This window comes from Phaenicophaeus curvirostris, chromosome 11, assembly GCF_032191515.1.
Source record: "Phaenicophaeus curvirostris isolate KB17595 chromosome 11, BPBGC_Pcur_1.0, whole genome shotgun sequence".
NCBI classification, from domain to species: domain Eukaryota; kingdom Metazoa; phylum Chordata; class Aves; order Cuculiformes; family Cuculidae; genus Phaenicophaeus; species Phaenicophaeus curvirostris.
In genome coordinates, this window is record NC_091402.1 from 9228694 (window position 1) to 9248507 (window position 19814).

General features: G+C 38.8%; 1 protein-coding gene across 1 annotated transcript in view; it reads right to left on the reverse strand.

The window, feature by feature from the left end:
- MDFIC2 (MyoD family inhibitor domain containing 2) overlaps positions 1 to 19275 on the reverse strand; it is a 45549-nt gene extending 26274 nt beyond the window's left edge. The window contains exons 1-2 of the mRNA XM_069866095.1: positions 19135 to 19275; positions 18368 to 18455 (exon numbers count right to left, since the gene is read on the reverse strand). Coding sequence (XP_069722196.1) covers positions 18368 to 18455 — 88 coding nt within the window. The 5' untranslated portion in view covers positions 19135 to 19275. The remainder of the gene's footprint in view (positions 1 to 18367; positions 18456 to 19134) is intronic.
- Positions 19276 to 19814: the final 539 nt, after the last annotated feature.

Genomic DNA, 19814 nt, shown 5'->3' on the forward strand with positions numbered 1-19814 from the left:
GAGGAAACACAGGCCCTTGAAAATCAAATTATAATTAGTTTCTCTTAATAGCTACTCTATTAAAAAGTCAAATCTTTAAAAAAATATATTGGAAAGCAAATGAAGATGCTCTTAAGTGCATTGGCTTTTTTTTTTCCTTAACCTAGCATCAGTAGATTTCAGTGATGTATTTTACTTAGAATATGTTTCTATTGACATTTGGGCTCCATATCTTTATAATCACTTTTCAGAATTTATTTCCTAAAAAGATTAGAGCTAACAAAATGAAACTACCAGTGGTTGAAAATATTTAACCCAAAAAGGACATTTCTCCCCAGCATGTGCCATTTTTGTTCCACTCCATCCATCCTAAACCTGTTCAAGTTCAGAACTCTGATTTCATGCTCCTAAAATATTAAAGGAGTCCATTTCCCATCAATTTACGCTTTCTTCAGTTTTTTCTCTTCTACAGTTACGGCTTGGCCAAGATGTTTTTTATGAAACAAAAATACTTTTGCTTTCTGTTCACCTCATCCCCAAGCAGGTGCCAGGCAATCTGTGGTAGCTGTTTCGCTACCTGGGAAGTGTTCGTATATAGAAACACCAGGCCAACCTCCGTTGTCAGGGCATAGAAAGCCAAAAATAGATGAAGTGAGAACATATTTTTTTCCCATGAAGTCTTCTGCAGCTACGTGAAGTCTTCAAGTAAGCAGATTTTAGTGTTAGAAAAGAATAGTATTGGAATGAAGAATCTAGACTGTATTTATAATAGTTATCTCTAATAAATACATATGAATGATTGCATAATGATGGACACACACATGTGAATGTTCCTCCTGGAATGATGAAGAGCTGTGCCAATAACTGTTTCTCCATGTCAGAGGTATGCAGTTTCCTGCTATTACTATGCTTGGAAAGCCACAAAAAAAGTGAATTCCTTGTAAAGCTGCATTTGTAACTTATTTAATTGCACAGTACTGACTGCTCTGTGATTCAAGACTATCCTGAAGGCTGCGTTGCACCAGATATCATGTTGTGTTAGGGCTGCTGACATGGGGGAAGACAGTATATTTTAGAAGCTGGAAAACAGTGGCAAAAAGAATTACAGGTGATGCATCTGGGAAGGACCTCCTAGTTCAGCTTCTCCTGGCTTGCATGACACTAATATCTCTGTAGGCTAATCCATTAGGTGTTTACCCTCTCATTTCTTCTTGGACACTATCAAGATGTAATGCCTCAACTGCTTCCTGAGGCAGAGAGTTGCCTAACCTTCCTTGCTTTGAAGATAATTCCCTACTATCCAAGCTATACATTTTTTTTCTTTTCTCAAATAAGCACAAAGGCAGATGCCTTTCCACTGTGGAAGTGGAAAGAAATGTAATGGGGTAAGCAGCTTCAAGTGGAGTAAAGCAGTCAGCACTGCAGGTTCTTCAAAACTTGGTTTTTCTTTAAGATAATTTGTTTCCTCCCTGGTCTTCATGATGCTGCTTATTCATGCTTTTATTCACAGCAAAGGGTCCCATTTTTTTTCTCTCCTGTGAGTTTTTTTTTTTTGAACCAAAGTGCTCTTAAAAGCACGGAGGCAATTGCCATTTCAGTTAGGAACTAAGTTTGCTAAGATTTGACAGCTATTTTATTTAGAACAGGCAGAGTCAGTGATGATGGAACATGGGATTGATTCTGCTTTAGCTCTCATGACAGGGCTAATAAAGTTCTCTGGCTCCCAGATATCATCTAACAGGCCCTATACTGCAGTGCAAAATTGTGGTTAAGACTCAGCTGGCGATTATTTTCCAGTAAATGTTCAACATCTTTCAGTAACAAGTCAGTAGAAAGTTAACTGTAGTGACTGGTGATTTCTGCCATGGCCACAATCTGTCAAATGAAATGCTCAGTGCAAATACAGATGAAACATTCCTGTCCCTAAAAACCTGATCTGGGCAAGCAGCTGAATCATGATGATTTTACCAATAAACTGTGGTGTGAACACAATTGTGTGTTTGGTTTTTTTTCTCAAGAACAGAAAGGCAGCCTAGGAATAGCCAGGTACAAAGCTTAGTTCTTTTGTGCTATATGGATAGTAAAAAGCATATTTTTCTATGGTTTTAAATAGTCTTAGTTATAACCTATATCGTTGATATTTCTGAAAACACTTGCTCTGTTTTCTTCTGTAACTGGGGAGAGGGCTATATTGATTCACTTTCTAGGTGGCTTTCCAGCTGTGTATAGTGTATCTTTTTTATTCCTCTAAGTTCAGTTTGAATTGCTCATAGAAGAACACTTATGTAATTTCTATGAAACTTCTAATGTTCTCCCAAGAGAAGGCGAATTTGAGGGTTGCTGTTAGGCTTCTCTTTAAACAATCTCTCCCAAAATATTAAGGAAGAAAACCTACAAAATTGCACTAAAATGGAAAAAAAAAACCCCCTATATAAAATGTTGCTCTCGTGAAGCTAAGCAGAACAACAGTAACTACCTTGAAATTCAGAGGAGTCTATAGATTTTTGTGACGTTTGGGAACAAGCTAGTCCAGTACAGTTTATCCTGTCTGATTTGAGCTCATAGAACCATCACTGTTAATTTTTTCTTCAGAGAGATTTACTTTTTGCTGCGCTAGTGAATACAGTAAGACCCTATTGCCTATCACCAGAGGCCCCATCTTTCGAGCTAGGTGATGCTCCCTGAAAGCCAAAGGGAGTTTTGCCATCGACTTTGATGAAAGTAAGAACAAGCCCTTTATTTGCAACTTAAAGCAAGTAGGTTAGAATTATGAAGAATGATTATTTAAAATAGCAATGATGTAATATCAGTGTCAATTCCATTATTTTAACAGATGTAAATTTGCTCTGCTCTTGAACTCTGGTGAATTTTAATGGCAATATTAAAGAGATACTATTAAGACTACTTAAAAGAACTATTTGTAAAAAGTGTCTCCAGATGGGGGGTGGGAGGAAGTTTAAATTGCTTTTTTATTCAGTCTGCACAATTATTTATTTGAATGGTTTTGTGTATTACAAATTAATATGTATTAGCAGAAAAGATTACCCAATTCCAATAGTCCCTGGATATGGGAGTTTGCATTATTTAGACAAAGCAAAAAGTCTTATTCAGCCATAGTTACGGCAGCCTTCACTGTAGGACAAATCAGAATTTTATGATTTGCATTATGGATGATATAGATGAAGAAAGTAGTTGAAAATCAGCTATCTAAATAACTTTAGGGTAAATTTACATACATTCCAAGGCAAGTTCCATGTTTGATGTTGTCATCAGCCAGGTGCTACTGTTACTTTCCTGACAGTGAAAGGGAATTGAGGATTTAGGGGTGCTTCCAGGACTATGTTCTAATTTTATGCACAACCTGCATTCCAATGGATCTCTGATAGGAAGAGATGTGGTCAGTGTGGCCAGTCCTTGAAAGAGATATCTTGAAACTTATGTGCAAGGGTTTTGGTGTCTGCTGTTTCAAAATTGTTGTGTGTTCTGAAGAAAACTTAAACTTTTTAAAACCAATTCTAGGGCCATAGTCCAGAGCTCTTAAAACTAAATGGAAGATTTTGAATAGACTGGCATTGCACAAACCAAGTTATCACAGGCCAAAAAGAAAAGGTGTGGCCACTTGGGTTTTTTTTGAAAAAGAACTGAAGGAGTAATAAATACCAGAAAATCATACTGAGAATTAGGAAAAGCCAGATTCTAATAACTCAGGACTGGCATTCTTATTAGAGACTCAACCTTTGTGCCATTAAAATCAATGGCAGTCCTTTGTGACCTTTACCTCATCAACTGCTACTAATTCTGGGAGATACAGTTATTTCTGTTTGTTTCTTGGAAACATGCAAAGTTTGCTTCATCTTCATTTAGAATTGCTGGGCACTGGCACCCACAGTCAAGGGCCTTAGCTACCCAGAAAGCTGGATACTTAAAATATCTAAGCACTACGTATATCTTATGTATATCTAATTTAGCACTGGCTGTATAAGATTACTGTGTTTATCTGTAGCATTCCTCAGTTCCTCAAGATAAGAGGTGGCATGGGAAAGATGAAATAAGCCTGAAAAGTTGGGATGCAAACAGTTTTAAAAGGCTCTGGGCTGAGCATTTGCTTGTCTTGCTGTACAGTATGTTCCTGCCTCCATGTCTGATTTTAGGAAAGGATTAATTTCACATTTCTAAGTAATTGCTTTATCTCCACTCCTATTAATCACCTTCAAGGAGCAAATAGGTTGTGTTAGTGGTTAATGGCGGAAACTCAAATGAAAAGTGGGAGTTTATCATAACTTTTTACCTTATTAGGAAAAATAAATATAAAGTGACTGAGTGAAGCTGGACATCACAAATAGTTTGACCTAGCAATTGTTTTTTCTAGGTATTTATGAGTAAAATCTGAGAATGCATTCTTGGAATATTCATTTTTGATTCAAGAAGAAATGCCTCTTTCCATTAGTTTTTTACTACTTCCTCTTGCTGCAGACAAACTGGAATATTACAAAGGACAAATCCATGAAACTTCCTACAACTTTCCCTTGAGGGTAAAACCAGGCCTTTTCATCTTAAAATGACAGTCTTTCAGTTGTGCAAAAGAATGCCTTTCATTTCTGTAAAAGTCATCACATTCAAAAATCTAGGCTGACCTATTGTGGCAGCAGGGAAGGTGAGAGTGCAGGGTGCTTGTGCAAACCTGCATATGGATAGATATAGACATAACGGTATAAATATAATCTCTGTGGACAGAGAGCATTTTTCTATCAATGGAAGCACACCATAACTGTTTTTTTATCTCTGCATATTGCAGCATTTTCTATATTATGCAACAAACCATAATGGTCAGCTGCACAAAGTGCATCTCTTTGGTCACAAGGTCATCCTAGTTTTAACACAACTGACACAGAGCAGAAGGCTCAGTGCAGTATGCTTGTAGCACAGTTGACTAAAGCAACCATAGCTCAGTATTAAAACTTTTAAAGCAGAGCCAAATGTAGCCTAACAGGCAGGCCTGGAAGAGATCTCCAGCCAGAATTCAAACCCTGTTCTGCCAGTTTGCTTGTAACTTACTGGTACAGTTTACACAGTTCTCTTGAGAGTAATAAATACATAATCCCATATTCCACAGTCCATTACCACACAGTGTTTGAAACATTTCCCACTAACACAACACAGTGCATGCAGGTAAAGTTGAAGTTTTAAAAGTTTTGCCCCTCACTAGAGGGGGTAGGGGGGAGGAATGGAAAACAGGTATTATATTAAACCCAAGTTTTGGTTCTTTGTGCGAGGTCTGAGGGGGGGGGGGGAAATATATTTTTCCAGGTGGTCTCTCAAGTGGAGGGAAGGATACAATTTCTTGGCCACACAAGCAATTGGAAACAAGGCAACACTATATGCAAGATATAATCTAGGCCAAGGCGTTCTTCATCTTCCTCTTCTATGAGAAGCAGATTCAGCAGGAGGCCTAAGAACAGGCCTGACTTCAAGCATATGAGTAATTCCAGTGACTTTGCTCTTGAAATCTTCGTCAAAAGAATCATATGTGATGCTTGCTTTTGTTAGTGTCATTGGTTGTTTCAGGCTGCACAGCAGCCTATAGCATCCAGTGTTCTGATTTTCTTCAGTGAAAATAAATAACTTGTGTGACACAAAGTGCTGAAGGTAGGGCTGAAGTATGGGGGGGACTGAACCTTCAGGGGAAATAGTACAATAAAGCTGTATATGAAGAATACACACATTGCAGACCCATGACATGAAAAGCGAGCGAGCCAAACCACTTGAATCTTTGTGTGATAAAAGCTTTTCTTACCATTTTAAGGGAATGCTTAAACTGAAAATCAGGACTGAAATCAGTACTACAAAATACTGTTGGTGGAAATGGAAGAGGAGCTCTGGCATTATTAACTTCAGTGAGCAGCTTATGTCCTCTGTCTCAGTTGTTGAATCTTTGTTAAATGAGCTTATGCCTGGGCATAGGAGAGGAGATCTTCAGTTTGTGTACTGGGTCAACTCAGTAGTTGCTAGATACTCTGCCAGAAAAAGGAGATTCAAATAGACTAAAGCCTTTCATTCTTGAGTAAATAAACAGTTTCTACCTACCCTTATGCTCCTTGGGTTGAAATGACTGAACCCATAATTCAGTGGTAACATTTTTAGGGAAGCAACTCTATTTGGTATAGACTTGGAGAACTGTACGTGTAGTTTCTTGAATAAATACAAGCCCATACAGGATTCTAACAGGTTTCCTCCCATGTTTTAGGGTACTGTGGGCAAAACCTGGTGTGTTGGTTTCTATTTGTGATCTTTCTACCTCACTGTTAGTGTAGCGTTTCTGGAAAGCTCTTTAATCTATAGAGAAAATAACCAAAGAAATTAAGAGTTTCCAATGGGAGGTCTGTTAGTTTTCTGCTCACATAAATTGCCTGCAAAACACACGTAGCCCTTGAAGGGCAGTGTTGAGAATAATTCCCCTGGTAGTGCAGCACCACATGTTTCTGCTACCCCATGCACTCTGTGCAGCTGCACAACATATCACATAACGCCATCAACTGCAAGCATGCTTGCTTACCGTTCCAGGGAGGCCCCCAAAACTGTAAATAGCAATAGGCAAGAAAACTCAGAGGCACAGCATTCACTGTGGGAGCATGAATGCTTGAGCCAACTGCCCAAGGCTTGTACTCAATGCACAAGGCTTGAGAGTTGGCCCTGCCTGGCCCAAGGTGCTCTGTTTGTACCAGACTCTTGCCATGGTTGCCTGCTGTGGTCTTGAGTCGGGAGCCTGGATGGCTGCCAGCATGGCTACAAAGTTTCTATGGCTTGCTTGGGGCCTGAGAAAGTGCTGTGGCCCACAGACCCAAGGCCAGACTTCTTCCAGGTGCAGAAAATAATTGGGGCTCCCAAATCCTCTAGCTGACATTGCACTGAAAAATCTTTTCATGGGCACAAAGTGTGTGTGTAGTTAAGATTTTACTGTTAGTTCCGTACAAATTCTTTAATTGAGAGAAGTCTTGATTATATACGTAATCCACATCTAACCTTTCCAGTACCTACTCTCTTTACATGGTGGTATGTTCACCCTGCTCAGACTGGAGTCAGCCCAGCATCAGATGATGCACTGAAGATAGCGCTGTGTTTCCAACTTGTCTCTCTTACCCTGTCTCTACGTAGCCTAGGTAATGCTATCCCACAGGAATACGAGACAGATGAGGGCAGTTCTATAAAGCAAGCGGGGCTGCCTAGTGGGATATGTGTGACCTTGAGTAACTCATCTGTGAGGCCTATTAGATTATGCAGCAGGAGGGGAAGAAGCAGCAGCAATGTTGGACACTGATGTGACAGTACAAGGGGAGTAATAAAGATGCTTTCTCCTTGCCTCCACCTTTTCTCAAGTGCTTCAGAAAGTTATATGTGAATCGCTGTGTTATTGCCAGTAATAGCTGTCTTAGGCAGCCAGTGGCAAGCCCAAATTTCCATCCTGAGCTGTTGCTGGTGACTGCACACTGGGCAGTGCTGTTCAAGAAGTTCAAAGACTAGAAATGGCAGATGGTGGTAACTTTGGCTGTGCAGCTTGGAAGACGACTTCCCCTAGGATTGCCAAGCAGCAGCAAGGAATACTGTAAAGAGGAAGCCCGATGTATCAAACATCTGCCCTGCACACAAGAGTCCACAGTTCTCTGGACGCTCCTGTTCATGTAGGCAGGAGGCAGGTAGAGTGCAGCTGAAAGATTCCAGGGCCTTGCTCTTCTCCCCTAAGTTATTGCAAGAGTAACCAGCCAGATATGAGATAGAAGGTAACAGCACCTTTCTATCTCTACAGGAACACAAGAGGGGGAGCGATGCTGCGTTTGTTCAGGCCTTCTGGCAATGTAGGAGTCAAGGGAAGGTTAGATGAGCTGCTGTCCCAAAAGGCACTACCGAGGCACGTGCATCATTTGTTTTCCCAAAGCTGATGAGAATATATTATTACAGCTCAATCATTCGTTGCTCAGTTATCTGAAAAGTTTTTGTTTTACGAAAAAGTATGTTCACAGATTCAAAAAACCTTGGGAAAACTATAGCATTTTACATACAAAACTGCTATATTTTATGTGAAATTTAACTGAAATGATCTTAATGATTTATGTAAGTGAAATACTGGGTTTTCTTTTTCAATTCTCTTTCAGCCCTGGTCTCACACAGGCATATTAATGATTATTTGTCAAAGTCACACTGTTTGCTTACAAGGTACGAAGGCTTTTTAGACACCATAATGACAGCTTTTGATTCACTTGATAATATTTAGAATAAGCCATAAAAGCCAATCTCTGAACGAACAGACCGCTTTTATTGGCTTTTAGTGCTATTACTGCTATCATAAGTGGTAAATTGGCCTAATGCAAGTAATACTGCTGTGTCATACTGTAAAAACTGCTGCTTAGTTTTAGATTTTATTTATTTTTTTATGAAAAATTTTTAAGGCATGGAGACTGTACTATCCTTCTACAACTGTTAGTGATTCTCTCCAAGCAAGAGGTGGGGAATCTTCCTCTGTGACTTGGACTGTCATAGCCTAGTGATTACCATCTCTGATGGAACAGGGCTGATCATAAAGTTAGGGAACAAGAATGTTAGTCAAGTGAGTATCTACCTTAAGCTTACTAGCTATTTACTTATTTAAATCATAAATGAACTAAAAAAAAATAACCAACAACAAACCCATTACTTAGCTGAATTAGCTATATTTAAATGAATATACTTCAAATACTTTATGCTAGATTTTTTCGTATGTCTTGTTTTATAAAAGCAATAGTATTTCTTAAAATATTAAACATTTAAAGTGTCTGAAGCAATATATCTGGTCATAAATTCATCTAACCAGAATGACTGTCAAGTGCCATAATTGTTTTTCCTTATAATTCTTTTGACTTTCTTTTCCTGCTTCTCACCATCTCCATACGCACATGGATTTCAGAGATTTAAAATGCCAGTAACACAAAGCTTCTCTTTTTTATTTTATTCAGGACAAAAAAAAAAATCATAGAATTTTATTTGGTTTTATAGTATTTGTATATGAAAGAAATTGTTGAGAGGCTGAAATGTGAAAGTGAAGAGGCTTAAACTGACTTTTTAGTTTTCATTCTTTTATCTTCTTTTTGCTGATGTGGTATAATAGTGTACTTTTTTTGTCAGGAATACTGACTGATTTGTCAGTCATGATGTAAGTTTAGGACCAGTAGTCAACATAAGCGATATGTCTACATGACAGTCTTAAAAGCTATTAAACTTCAACTTGGTTTGAGACAAATTCAGAATGTTATTCAGTGACAGCATGGAACTGGGCTTCTGTTAACCAACAAGAGAGAACTTGTGCTTTAGTTTAATATTGACTGCTTTGGTATTCAATGAGCATGCAGAGTGAACGCAGCTCCTCACGAGGTGGAAAGCTGAAAGAACAGCATTCGACAGAAGTGTTTTATACTAAGGAGCTCTACAAAATTGTAATTACCTGAGGATGCACTCTCTTTTTCCAAGACACCTATCAACATATTTCTAAAGTCTATTTAACAATAGTGAAGTGAATGTCATGCAGACAGACAGCTTGAAGGGTGGGTTAAGAGAGTTAAGTTAACCTTGAAAACCCTTTTCTAACTCTCAATACACAAGTCAGAAACCCTAGAAAGACTAGAGACAGGAAATACCAGTCTGAATTTACCTTTAGTAATGCATAATAAGTATATGTGGTTGGTGCTGCTTTATCAGAGAACCAAGAGTGAGGTGACAAAGATGACAAATGATTCTTGTTTGGGGAGGAAAAGTGAAGTATGTTTTTAAACTTAGCTAAAACTTGAATATCAAAGCTTCATAACTTCATTATGGTATACTATGTGGCCATTAAAGAATTAGTCTAATGGCAGAGAAAAGTCTATCTGGGTGATAACCGCTATTTTAACTGAACGCATACTTGAAATAGTTATTTAGTCTCAGTTTGCTGTGGGAATAGGAAGAATCATATTTCAACTTTAATATTGGCATTTGAGTATATGTGATAGCATTTTAGCATGTAACAAAACAGGCAATTTGGTGTTAACCTCTTCTTAAGACAACTATCTTTAAGAAGATCACGCAGCAGAAAACTCTAAATCTGATGTTTGATGGCTTTGCTTCAGTAGGAAGTTGATTGGACCCATAATTTACTCTAAAGAACCCTAGTGATCTTATTTACCCAAAATCTGCACCTCTGCTTTTAAATAATAAGTGCAGTGGTCTAGCCAAGTAGTGTTCCTATCTGCATCTTTGCTGCAATAGTATTTTCTTTCTTTTGAAACTGTATGTGGGCATATTTCAGCAAGAAGAACGTAATTTGTCAGTAATCAGCTCTCAGATGTCTCAACACTATCATGGTAATGTTTATGTTTTTCTGTGGAGCACAACAGTGCGCAGTGCATCTACTTCTCTCTCTGGAGTCTACTGATATATTCAAGCAGAAGTTTTTCTTCCTGCATGTATTTCTGTACTGTGTATATTCATTTATGTGAGAGAAAACATTATCATGTTTAACTGCTGCAATCATAAGCACATTAAGTAGACAGATAATAAACAATCCATCTGAATTTATGATTAAGTTAATTGGTTCTGTGTTTTTCTAACATGGTTATTCAGATTAAAGACTGAAATTAGAATGAGACTATATAATCAGGAGACCCTAAGACTGCGTGACTCCTCTAAAATAAAAATTAGTTTAGAAGTATAGCAAAGATGTTCATAATATTTAAGTATCATTTAGGTGGCAAAAAGACCTAGTGCAATTCTCATCAAAGAGATGAATCTTGGTTGTAATAAGACGTGTTAAGAAACTTGGCTGAAACTGAGGGCTTCAACACCTAATTTTTACATAGGCCCTTTGGCCAGCAGGCACCAGTACCCCAGATTCAACCTTCTGTATAGCACGTGCAGAGGATCGAGTAACTGGGAGCAATAAGCTGATGGGAATGGTGAGGAAACTCTTGGAAGGAATGGGGAGAAGGACCACTCCAATGTAGTTGGTGTTTCTTTGCCTTCATTGAGCACCTCTGGCAGCCACTGCTCCTGAGGCAGGGCTGGAATATATGCTCTAGTCCCTTCCCACCCATGTGAATGAGATCCCTGCTAGTGAGAGCAGCTGGTGGATCAGACATGGCCGAGGCTCAAATCCCTCTCTGCCTGCTCTCAGTGGTGTGTTGAGTTTACCTGTCAAAGACTTTCTGCTTTTTACTGGATAGCTGAATACTCTATCTAGCAGGGACTAAAGCCAATCTGCCCTTCATTCAGGTTTTCTACCCTCTGTGCTGTAGTGTCTTTTCCTCTCTCTCTGGAGCTATAAGCTTTAAGTAGTCCATCCAGACATAGACACTTAAGAATCTCCAAACCATGATATTTCATAGAGTGTCTGATAACTGGGGACCAGATTTTTCTTGTAGAAGGTGTGAATTTGTCCTCAAGGACATTTGCATTACTCCAGAAATACAAATAATTATTGGTTTTAAACTTTCAGAAACATAGGGTAAAGTTAACTAACAAAACCAACATTTGACTCCACTTCCATCCTGAAGAGAAAGAAACGATGCTGTGGAAGCGGTACACTAACTGGAATCTAACGCCAACAACATCCCTAACAGGGAGCATGTATATGATCAAACACTATAAATAATGAAGTTATTAAATACTTATTGCTTTTGTTAGTACTGAGTTTTCTTTACTATTCAGGTTACTTATTCTATCTGGTACAGGCATCTTTCTGGACTGTGTTATTTTAAATCTAGGAGACCAATTTAACATTTGACCATTCCCTTTATGAACTGGAGTGCTAAAAATGAGACGTGATGCTTCATCCTCCTTGCATCACTGATCACCCAAGATGATTACAGGTATCTATCTCAAACATACTGGGATAAATTAAATCTTTTGTAAGCAAATACAGCTCTTTTCCTGTAATGTCATCACTCGTCACTTTGACCCTGGTTCTTGGGCTATGATTTTCTGTGCACAGTGCTTTGCCGTCTTAAGAAGGAAGGACTATGGAGGCCTTTGAGCATGTGAATTCTGCTGAAGTGTAAACTGCAGAGAAAACCAAGAGCTAATGAGTGTCTATATTGTTATTCTATGTTTTGCTCCACTGACACGACTGAGAGTACAAATCTGAATAATTTGCCCAAATACAGCAAAGAATAGAATCGATCTGGAAAACATCCAGGGGTGAATGAAACAACATCTTTAGGTTCTTCCTCATCATTGGCAGCTGAATGAAATAGTTTTCTCTTCCCTTGTGGAACAAATTCACTTAAAGCAATCAAACCAAAATAAAACTCTACTTATGCTGGATATTGACTGTAAAAATATAGGATTGCGACTCTAAACTTGACCGTATCACCCAGAGAAGTACCACTTCCTTTACTGTACATTCATTGTGCTTTTGTGGCAGTATTCAAAGTCTTGCATCTCCAAGGACCCTCCAGTTCAAAGGTCAAGGACTACTCAGTTTATAAAACTATAATTAGTAGTGGTGAGCTGGGACCATTGAGATTTTTCATATACTCCCTCTCCATTGGAAGAGAGTCTTTAAATCTGCTGTTTTACAACTTAAAGGAAGAGTTGTCTTCATTAATTCATTTGGTCATATTCATGAAGCTGACAAGGCATCTTCCAGGAATTTGAGTCCCCTTAGATCCTTGTCATCAGTTTTTAAATGTGCATTTTTTTGTGTGTGGTATTCTTATCTGGAAACAGTCTGCTTGGATTACAACATCCATCTTTTAAGCATTTGGCATTTTCTGTTACATGAAACTGGGAGGTATTTCTTTGCTATCAGTCTTTTATAAAGCTTTTCAAGCCAATGACTTAGTTCTGGTTGGAAGAAGACAGTGAAAAAATCTTCTGGACCCAAGTCAGAAAAATTCAGGGAACAAGTGTGTATGTAAAAGTGTGTTCACTGACTTCTGAGTTTTTAAGAAGAAATTCTAAAAATATTATTTAGCTTCCTAAATGCAGGATGCATGTTGGATCAGAACACTCTTCAGAGGATAATCTTTCTGAAACCAAAGTAAATGCTTCATAAGTTTACTCCAGCCCCTCAAAACTAGGTAAAAATCTGTAAGGCTGTGAAAGAACCTGAAAAGTCTTTAGGTGTCTCCAGGACAACTTTTCTTCTGCATAACCACTTTCATGGTATTATGTCCTTGCTGCATTATTACTTCTTGTTGAAGTCTCTTAGAGGCCTTAGGTAACCAGAGAGATGGGTGTGATGGGGAGAAAAGGCATTTGAGTGCTGTAATATAGGAAAGTTTTGCTGTTATGCCCAGTAATATAACACCAGGGCCAGGCTGTAGAATGTTTTGTTGGGGTGCAATTAGGAATAGTCTGCTCCTGTACTGGATTTTTGGTATGTACCACTAAGAACTGTGTCACAATCTCACCCAATGGGAGATTAATTCTGGAATAAGGCATTATTTGAATAATATGAATAATGTCACTACAGCCAGGTCTATGATATGAGTAAATCTCTCTTTCCATATGAACTACAGCCCTCAGAGGGGTGAAATATAATTCTGAACAGAGGCTCTATTTACCACTTAAGCCCTATTTTATGGTTTAAGTGCTGACCTTGTACTGACCCTCAGTCCAGGGCTGAGTTTCACCCTATAGTGAAAATCTGCTGTCTAGAGCAGCTGATTAAAGAAATTGGGGCTAGACTTTTTTACTATTTGTGAGACAATGAAAAAAAGGCTTATTTTGGACAAAAATGTTTCTGATTTATGGGAATTTTAGTGCAGAAAGAGGTTATTTTGGAGAAAGTCTTGAGATTAGCATTTCAGTTATATTTTTGGCAGGAGAGCAAGGAAGCCATTTCATTAACTTTTCACTGGAAGTTATATATGGAGGGCTTTTGTGTACACAGCTGGGCAGCATAAAACAGGAGGGCTTTGTGTGAAAATATCCTGAAATAAAATTTCATTTCTGTGCAATTTGGATCTATGTTCCTAAGCTGCCGTGGTCAGTTTTGGATGGAACCATTGGAGGGCAGCATTAGGCCCTCACACGTTTTCCCCTTGCATTTGCAAGGGATGCAGAAATGGTGAACAGACTGCTCTTGGCCCCTGTGCAAAATCAGTGTCACCTTTTATGGTTTTATGTCAGGCAGATAAGCTCCTGCCTGCTCCCACGTATCCATATGGCTATAATCATCAAGTGATACTGAGAGATTAAATGTTTGTAAGGAACTCCAAAAGCCACATGCTGAGGCTGGTGTGAATTTAGCTCTGCTTTGACCTCCCTTCCCACCAGATGGCTGCTAATCTGGCAATAAATCACTACCATGGTGGAAAGAGCCCAGGTCCACATGGAAGAGGCCGCTCTGCGGTTGTGACTGTGATGTGTAGGGTAAGAGCATCCCGAGTCAGCCACTGGGAGTGTTACTCTTCCGTTGGTACTGCATTTCTAAAGTCATGTCTTGTAAAGCTTCCAGATTTCACAGGACACTGTAATAACTGTGCTTGATTAAGAGCCCTCAGGGATGTTTCTTGCTTGGGATGGTCTGCTTGTTGCAAATGTTGTGGGTGCATGAAATGGGTGAGGACACAGCACCATGCAGAGGACATTTTTTTTTATTACCTTCAAGTCACATTGGTAATGCTTCCCTTATACATACATATTAATTTTTTATGCACTTTGTCATTTGTTTATTAGCAAGTTTGTGGACAAGACTAAACTGGGAGGAAGCGTCAATCTGTTGGAGCGTAGGGAGGCTCTACAGAGGCATCTGACCAGGCTGGATCAATGTGCTGAGGCCAATGGGATGAGGTTTAACAAGGCCAAGTGGGACACACAAACCCTATGCAGCATTACAGGCTTGGGGAAAAATGGCTTGAAAGCTGCCTGGCAGAGAAAGACCTAGAAGTGTTGGTTGACAGCTGACTGAACGTGAGTCAGCAGTGTGATCAGGTGGCCAAGAAGGCCAACAGCATCTTGGCTTGTATCAGAAATGGTGTGGCCAGCAGGACTAGGGAAAGATTCTCCGCCTGTACTCTGCACTGGTGAGGCTGCACCTCAAATCCTGTGTTCAGTTTTGGGACCCTGACTGGAAGCAAGGCATTGAGGTCCTGGAGCATGACCAGAGAAGAGTGACAGAACTGATGAAGGGGCTGGAAAACAAGTCTTGTGAGGAGTGGCTGAGGGAAATGGGGTTGTTTAGCCTGGAGAAGAGAATGCTGAGGGGGAGACCTTATTGCTGTCTACAACTACCTAAAAGGAGGTTGCAGAGAGATGGGTGTTCATCTCTTCTCCCAAGTGATAGGTGATAGACAAGAGAGAGTGGTGTCAAGCTGTGCCAGGCGACGTTTAGATTGGACATTAGGAAAAATTTCTTCACAGAAAGGGTTGTCAGGCACTGAAACAGGCTGCCCCAGGGAGGTGGTTGAGTCACCATCCCTAGAGGTGTTTAAAAGGTGGGTAGATGAGGTGCTTGGGGTCATTATTTCGTAGTAGACAGGTATGGATGAAGTTGATGATCTCTAAGGTCTTTTCCAACTTTATGATTCTATGAGTCTATGTAACTTTGTGCATGTCAGGGCAAAATGTGTGAGTGGGGATAATGCATATGCTCATGGCTTTCCACCAAAAAAAATGGTATGGAGGATAAGCAAGAAATAAAAGGAGAGGGAAAATTCGGCAGTGTCCAAGGGCCATGATTATATAGGCCAAGACTGTGCTGGCTTGTGCAATGTTTTTTTTTTTTTGTACGCTCATGGCAGGGGTGTGGGAGCACAGTGGTGGGTGTGAGTAACTTACTGAGTAGAGGCATAACTTGGAGGTAAAGGCATGAGTAGAGCCTTTTCCTGCTGATATAAGATACAACCAAATTGGCCTAATGTTTTTCTTTACAAGACTGGTTTGGGTTCTATTTTGCTTTGTGGAACTTTACCCTTGGAATAAGGCTTGGATTTCTGCTTTTAAAGGCTTAGACAGAAGAAAAATTTCTTCTTCCAAAAAAAAGTAGATGATAAATAACTAGCGGCCAGATTAAAATCCCCCTCCTCCTTTATCTGATGAAACAGCTTCTAATATTGGAAGCTAACAAAGTTTATAGGTACCTTATTTTGATGTTGACCCACAGCACTACCAGCCCATGAGCTATTACTTTGCAAAGCATTAGGAAAAAGCTGAAGTCTAGGAAAGATACTAAAGCCACAGCCTGGTCTGTATTTTTTATTTCTGATACTATGTGGTTCATGATTGTTTCTTTTAGAAGGAACAAATAATCAATACAAAACCATGAGTAAAAATAACTTTTCTTTAAAACTAGATGCAAAAAGAACATATAGTCTTCTTATTGTGCCTGATGGAAACAGTACAAGTCTGTTTTCCACAATTCATTGTTTATTGGAATGCCTGAAATCTATACGTGAAGTATTTTTAAAACATTTAAACACAGAAGTTAAGTTTCTGCTACAGACAGCTTGGTTCACCATATTCTGAAAATCCACCATGTACCACAGAAGTGCTTAAAGCAAAGAAACAATGACAAATTTTTTAAAAAGCAAACTTCAATATAAGAAAAGATAATGTTCATGTTCTTATCTCAAGGAAAACCTCCTTTCCCTATGAGACACATTTCAGGTATCTATTGCTTTAGCTGCAACACAAGACCTTCAAGGTACAGTTCTGCTCTGTGGTGCTTTAGAGAGAAACGATGCCAAGAAACAGCATTTGGCCCTTTCTGAAAGAGATCAGCCTCTCCAAATAAAAAACAACAAAAAAATTACTAATGATCTAGAAACTCTGAATGGTGTCTCTCCTTAGGAAGACAAGACATAAAACATTGTGGATTAGCACCACTAAAGTGGAATGAACTGAGGAACATATAGATGTAAGAGGTGCCACCTGGCTACTGGAGTTGGTCTGGACCAAGGGATAAAAAACCATCTGGGACTCTGAGGTTCCATTCCATTGATCATATCCCGCTCAGAAAAGTCCTCTGTACCTTTTGTACCCCGTTTATAAAGCTGCAAATCTCGTGATCTAATCTTTTCTGATGAAATAGATTTTCAGTTGCTGTTTACAAGCTAAATAGCAATACTATCTTGTAGGTTCAGACCCAAATCTCACTTGTCTGTCTCTGATGCTTAACCTGCAAATCTCCTGCTTGCACGGTTTTTAGTGAAGTTAGCTGATACCCTGCAAGCAGCGGATTTTGGTTGTCCAGCCAAACAAAGTCTTCGTGCTGGCCAGTCCCTTCTGCTCAAGCATATCATTTTCATCCTGTGGGAGTGCTGCATGAGGACTACAAGGCAGAGACATTAATTTAGGCCTACTTTATTTCAGCCCCTCTTGCAGCTAAGCAATCTAATGTACAATTAACTACAGGAGCTTAAAATAGTGATGCACGTTTTACAGATGACATAATATACCCTTCAATACCCTCCAAAGTAATGTTTTCAAAATGTGAGGTCACTCGTTAAGTCTTCCCAAAATGCTTTTGTTAGGACTAGAATATTACTGCTCTCATTAGAGAACATAATTTGCACCCAACCACAGATATTTAATTAGTATCTTGTGCATTTTGAAAGTCTCTGCTTTAAGTGTATACTTAATTCATTAGGTTCTTGTTTGTGTATGAAAGCTGATAAATCAACTCTATGACCAACAAACATGCATAAAGATATAATAAGCTATGTACCAACTTACCAAATCAACTTTTCCAGCCTGAAATATATCCTAAGAAAATTTCTCCTTTTGCATACGGGCATATGCGATAAGAAAACCCTTAAAATTGGATGTCTCTCTTCTAATAGAATGTAGTATTTGACATACCAGTATTTGACGCAACTGATTTACTTCATACTGCTAATTTTTCAACCTTTAAAGCTGGAAAACGTATCTTTTTTTTTTTTTTAATATCTTCTCTACTTCTGAGAGTATATATTTCATAAACCGTTGTTAACAGATGCTACTTAATTTTAAGATAATGCACTGCCAAATCCAAAGATTCAGGGCTGATCTTTACTTGTGTTTGAGAAAGCCAAACAAATATTAATCCAATTCAATAATAGCTTGAGTTGATGAAAATATTTAATCAGAATTAAGATGACGGTCCATACTTCTTAGTGGATTATAGTTCAGATAGAATAAAACTTCTCTAGGAATGTAAGGATATTAGAAGATATGAGCTTTCAGGTTACTTTAAAATTTGGTTATTTAGGCCTTTCTGTACCAGAAGCAAGTTCACATGCATGTTTCATGGAAGTTAAGCTATAGAATTCCTGTGGTAGATTTTCCTGACCATATTTAAGTGTACAAAGTATTCTTATATCTTTTTATTAAGAAAAACATTTTAAGAAGTGAGAAATATCTCTGAATACAAGCCAGTAACTAATAGCACAGCAATGTAACTTACCTTTCTTCAGCCAAGAAATATTTTGCTTGTCATGTTCAAAACTTTCTGCTGGTTTGATTTTTGCCTTGTCTGTCTTGGCTTCTGACATCTATGAGGGAGAAAAGAATTTTGGCATGTCAAGTTTTTTTAAAGAAAGTTTCTGACAAAGAAATATGTTCTCTGTTTAGGTTTCTGCTATAATAAATTGTACTTATTTACACAGACACATTTTTTTTCTGCAGTTTATTGATACTATGTAATACCTCAGTCGTTAAATTTATGTTCTGTTCCTAAATGCTTTATCAATATTACATAGCTTCTATTTGTAGATGGATTCTTTTGTAATATAACTATAAATTACATTATGAAATAAGTGATATGCTTATAGCATGCTGGTACTAGATGTACATATAACACACAGAATACATACGGTCTAGCTAAAAAGGAGGCATCCAGTCTGCCTATTTACTGTGATTCGAAGTTGTTGTAAAGCCTGCTGTCAGAGAGGTATAATTATGTAAACAATAATAAATATTAATAAAGGTAATTGAACAAAGCGTATACAAGAAAACCTCTCCCACCACTTGCAACAATTTATTTGCTGTAATGCAAAGAATCACATGCAAGTTGCAGTACCTGAGGTTATTGTGTATACAGGACGTATCAGCCTGTACACTGTGGTTTACTTCCACTGCCTGCTAGGAATAAGATTAGGCTGTCCAGGCTTCTTCTAACGGCTATATATTTTCACTGAATCTAGTTAGCTAAAGCATTTCTGTATTTTTTACCTGTATCTTCCAACCGGGGATGAAAGCAGCAGGGTTCAGATGCCGAGGAGGAGTGCTTTTGGCCAAATCCCTCGCTGTGTGTTGATGTCCAGCATTCCCATACACTGACAAAACTGAAAGGATGAGCAGTGCACTCTCTGCCTGCCTGCTGTGTGGTGCTAGATTTGTCTTGCTGCCAGAATCAGCCAACTTATTGCTGAGGTTTTTTTTTTTTCTCTTCCCTTTTTTGTTTGCATGCACTTCTAGAGCTGGGTAGAGTAGGGAAGGAGGAGGGTAATCAGCATCCCAGCACTAGTGGAGTGATTAAAAAAATCAAAAGCTTTGCAAAAAGAAAAATTGTTTTGGAAGGGTTATTACTGCAGTTCATAACCCAGTGAATCTGTAATGGGAGGAAGAAAATAAAAACAGAACCAGGAAATTAACAGCGACAAATCAGATAGATGTGTCAATGTTTTGGTGAAGTGTAAGTTAAAATATGAAGAACGTAGAAGTTAGACCATGAATGTCTATTTACAGCTGTGACTTTGGCAAGAAAACTGGTATAATCCTGTGGGGAGCTGAGTGCTATGACCCTCTTGAGCTCAGGAGGGTGAAATCTGTTATCACCCAGGAGGGCAGGTCTGCAGAGATAACAGTCATTGCCTCCATTGCAACGAGGCTGAATGGCCTCCAGAAAGTGG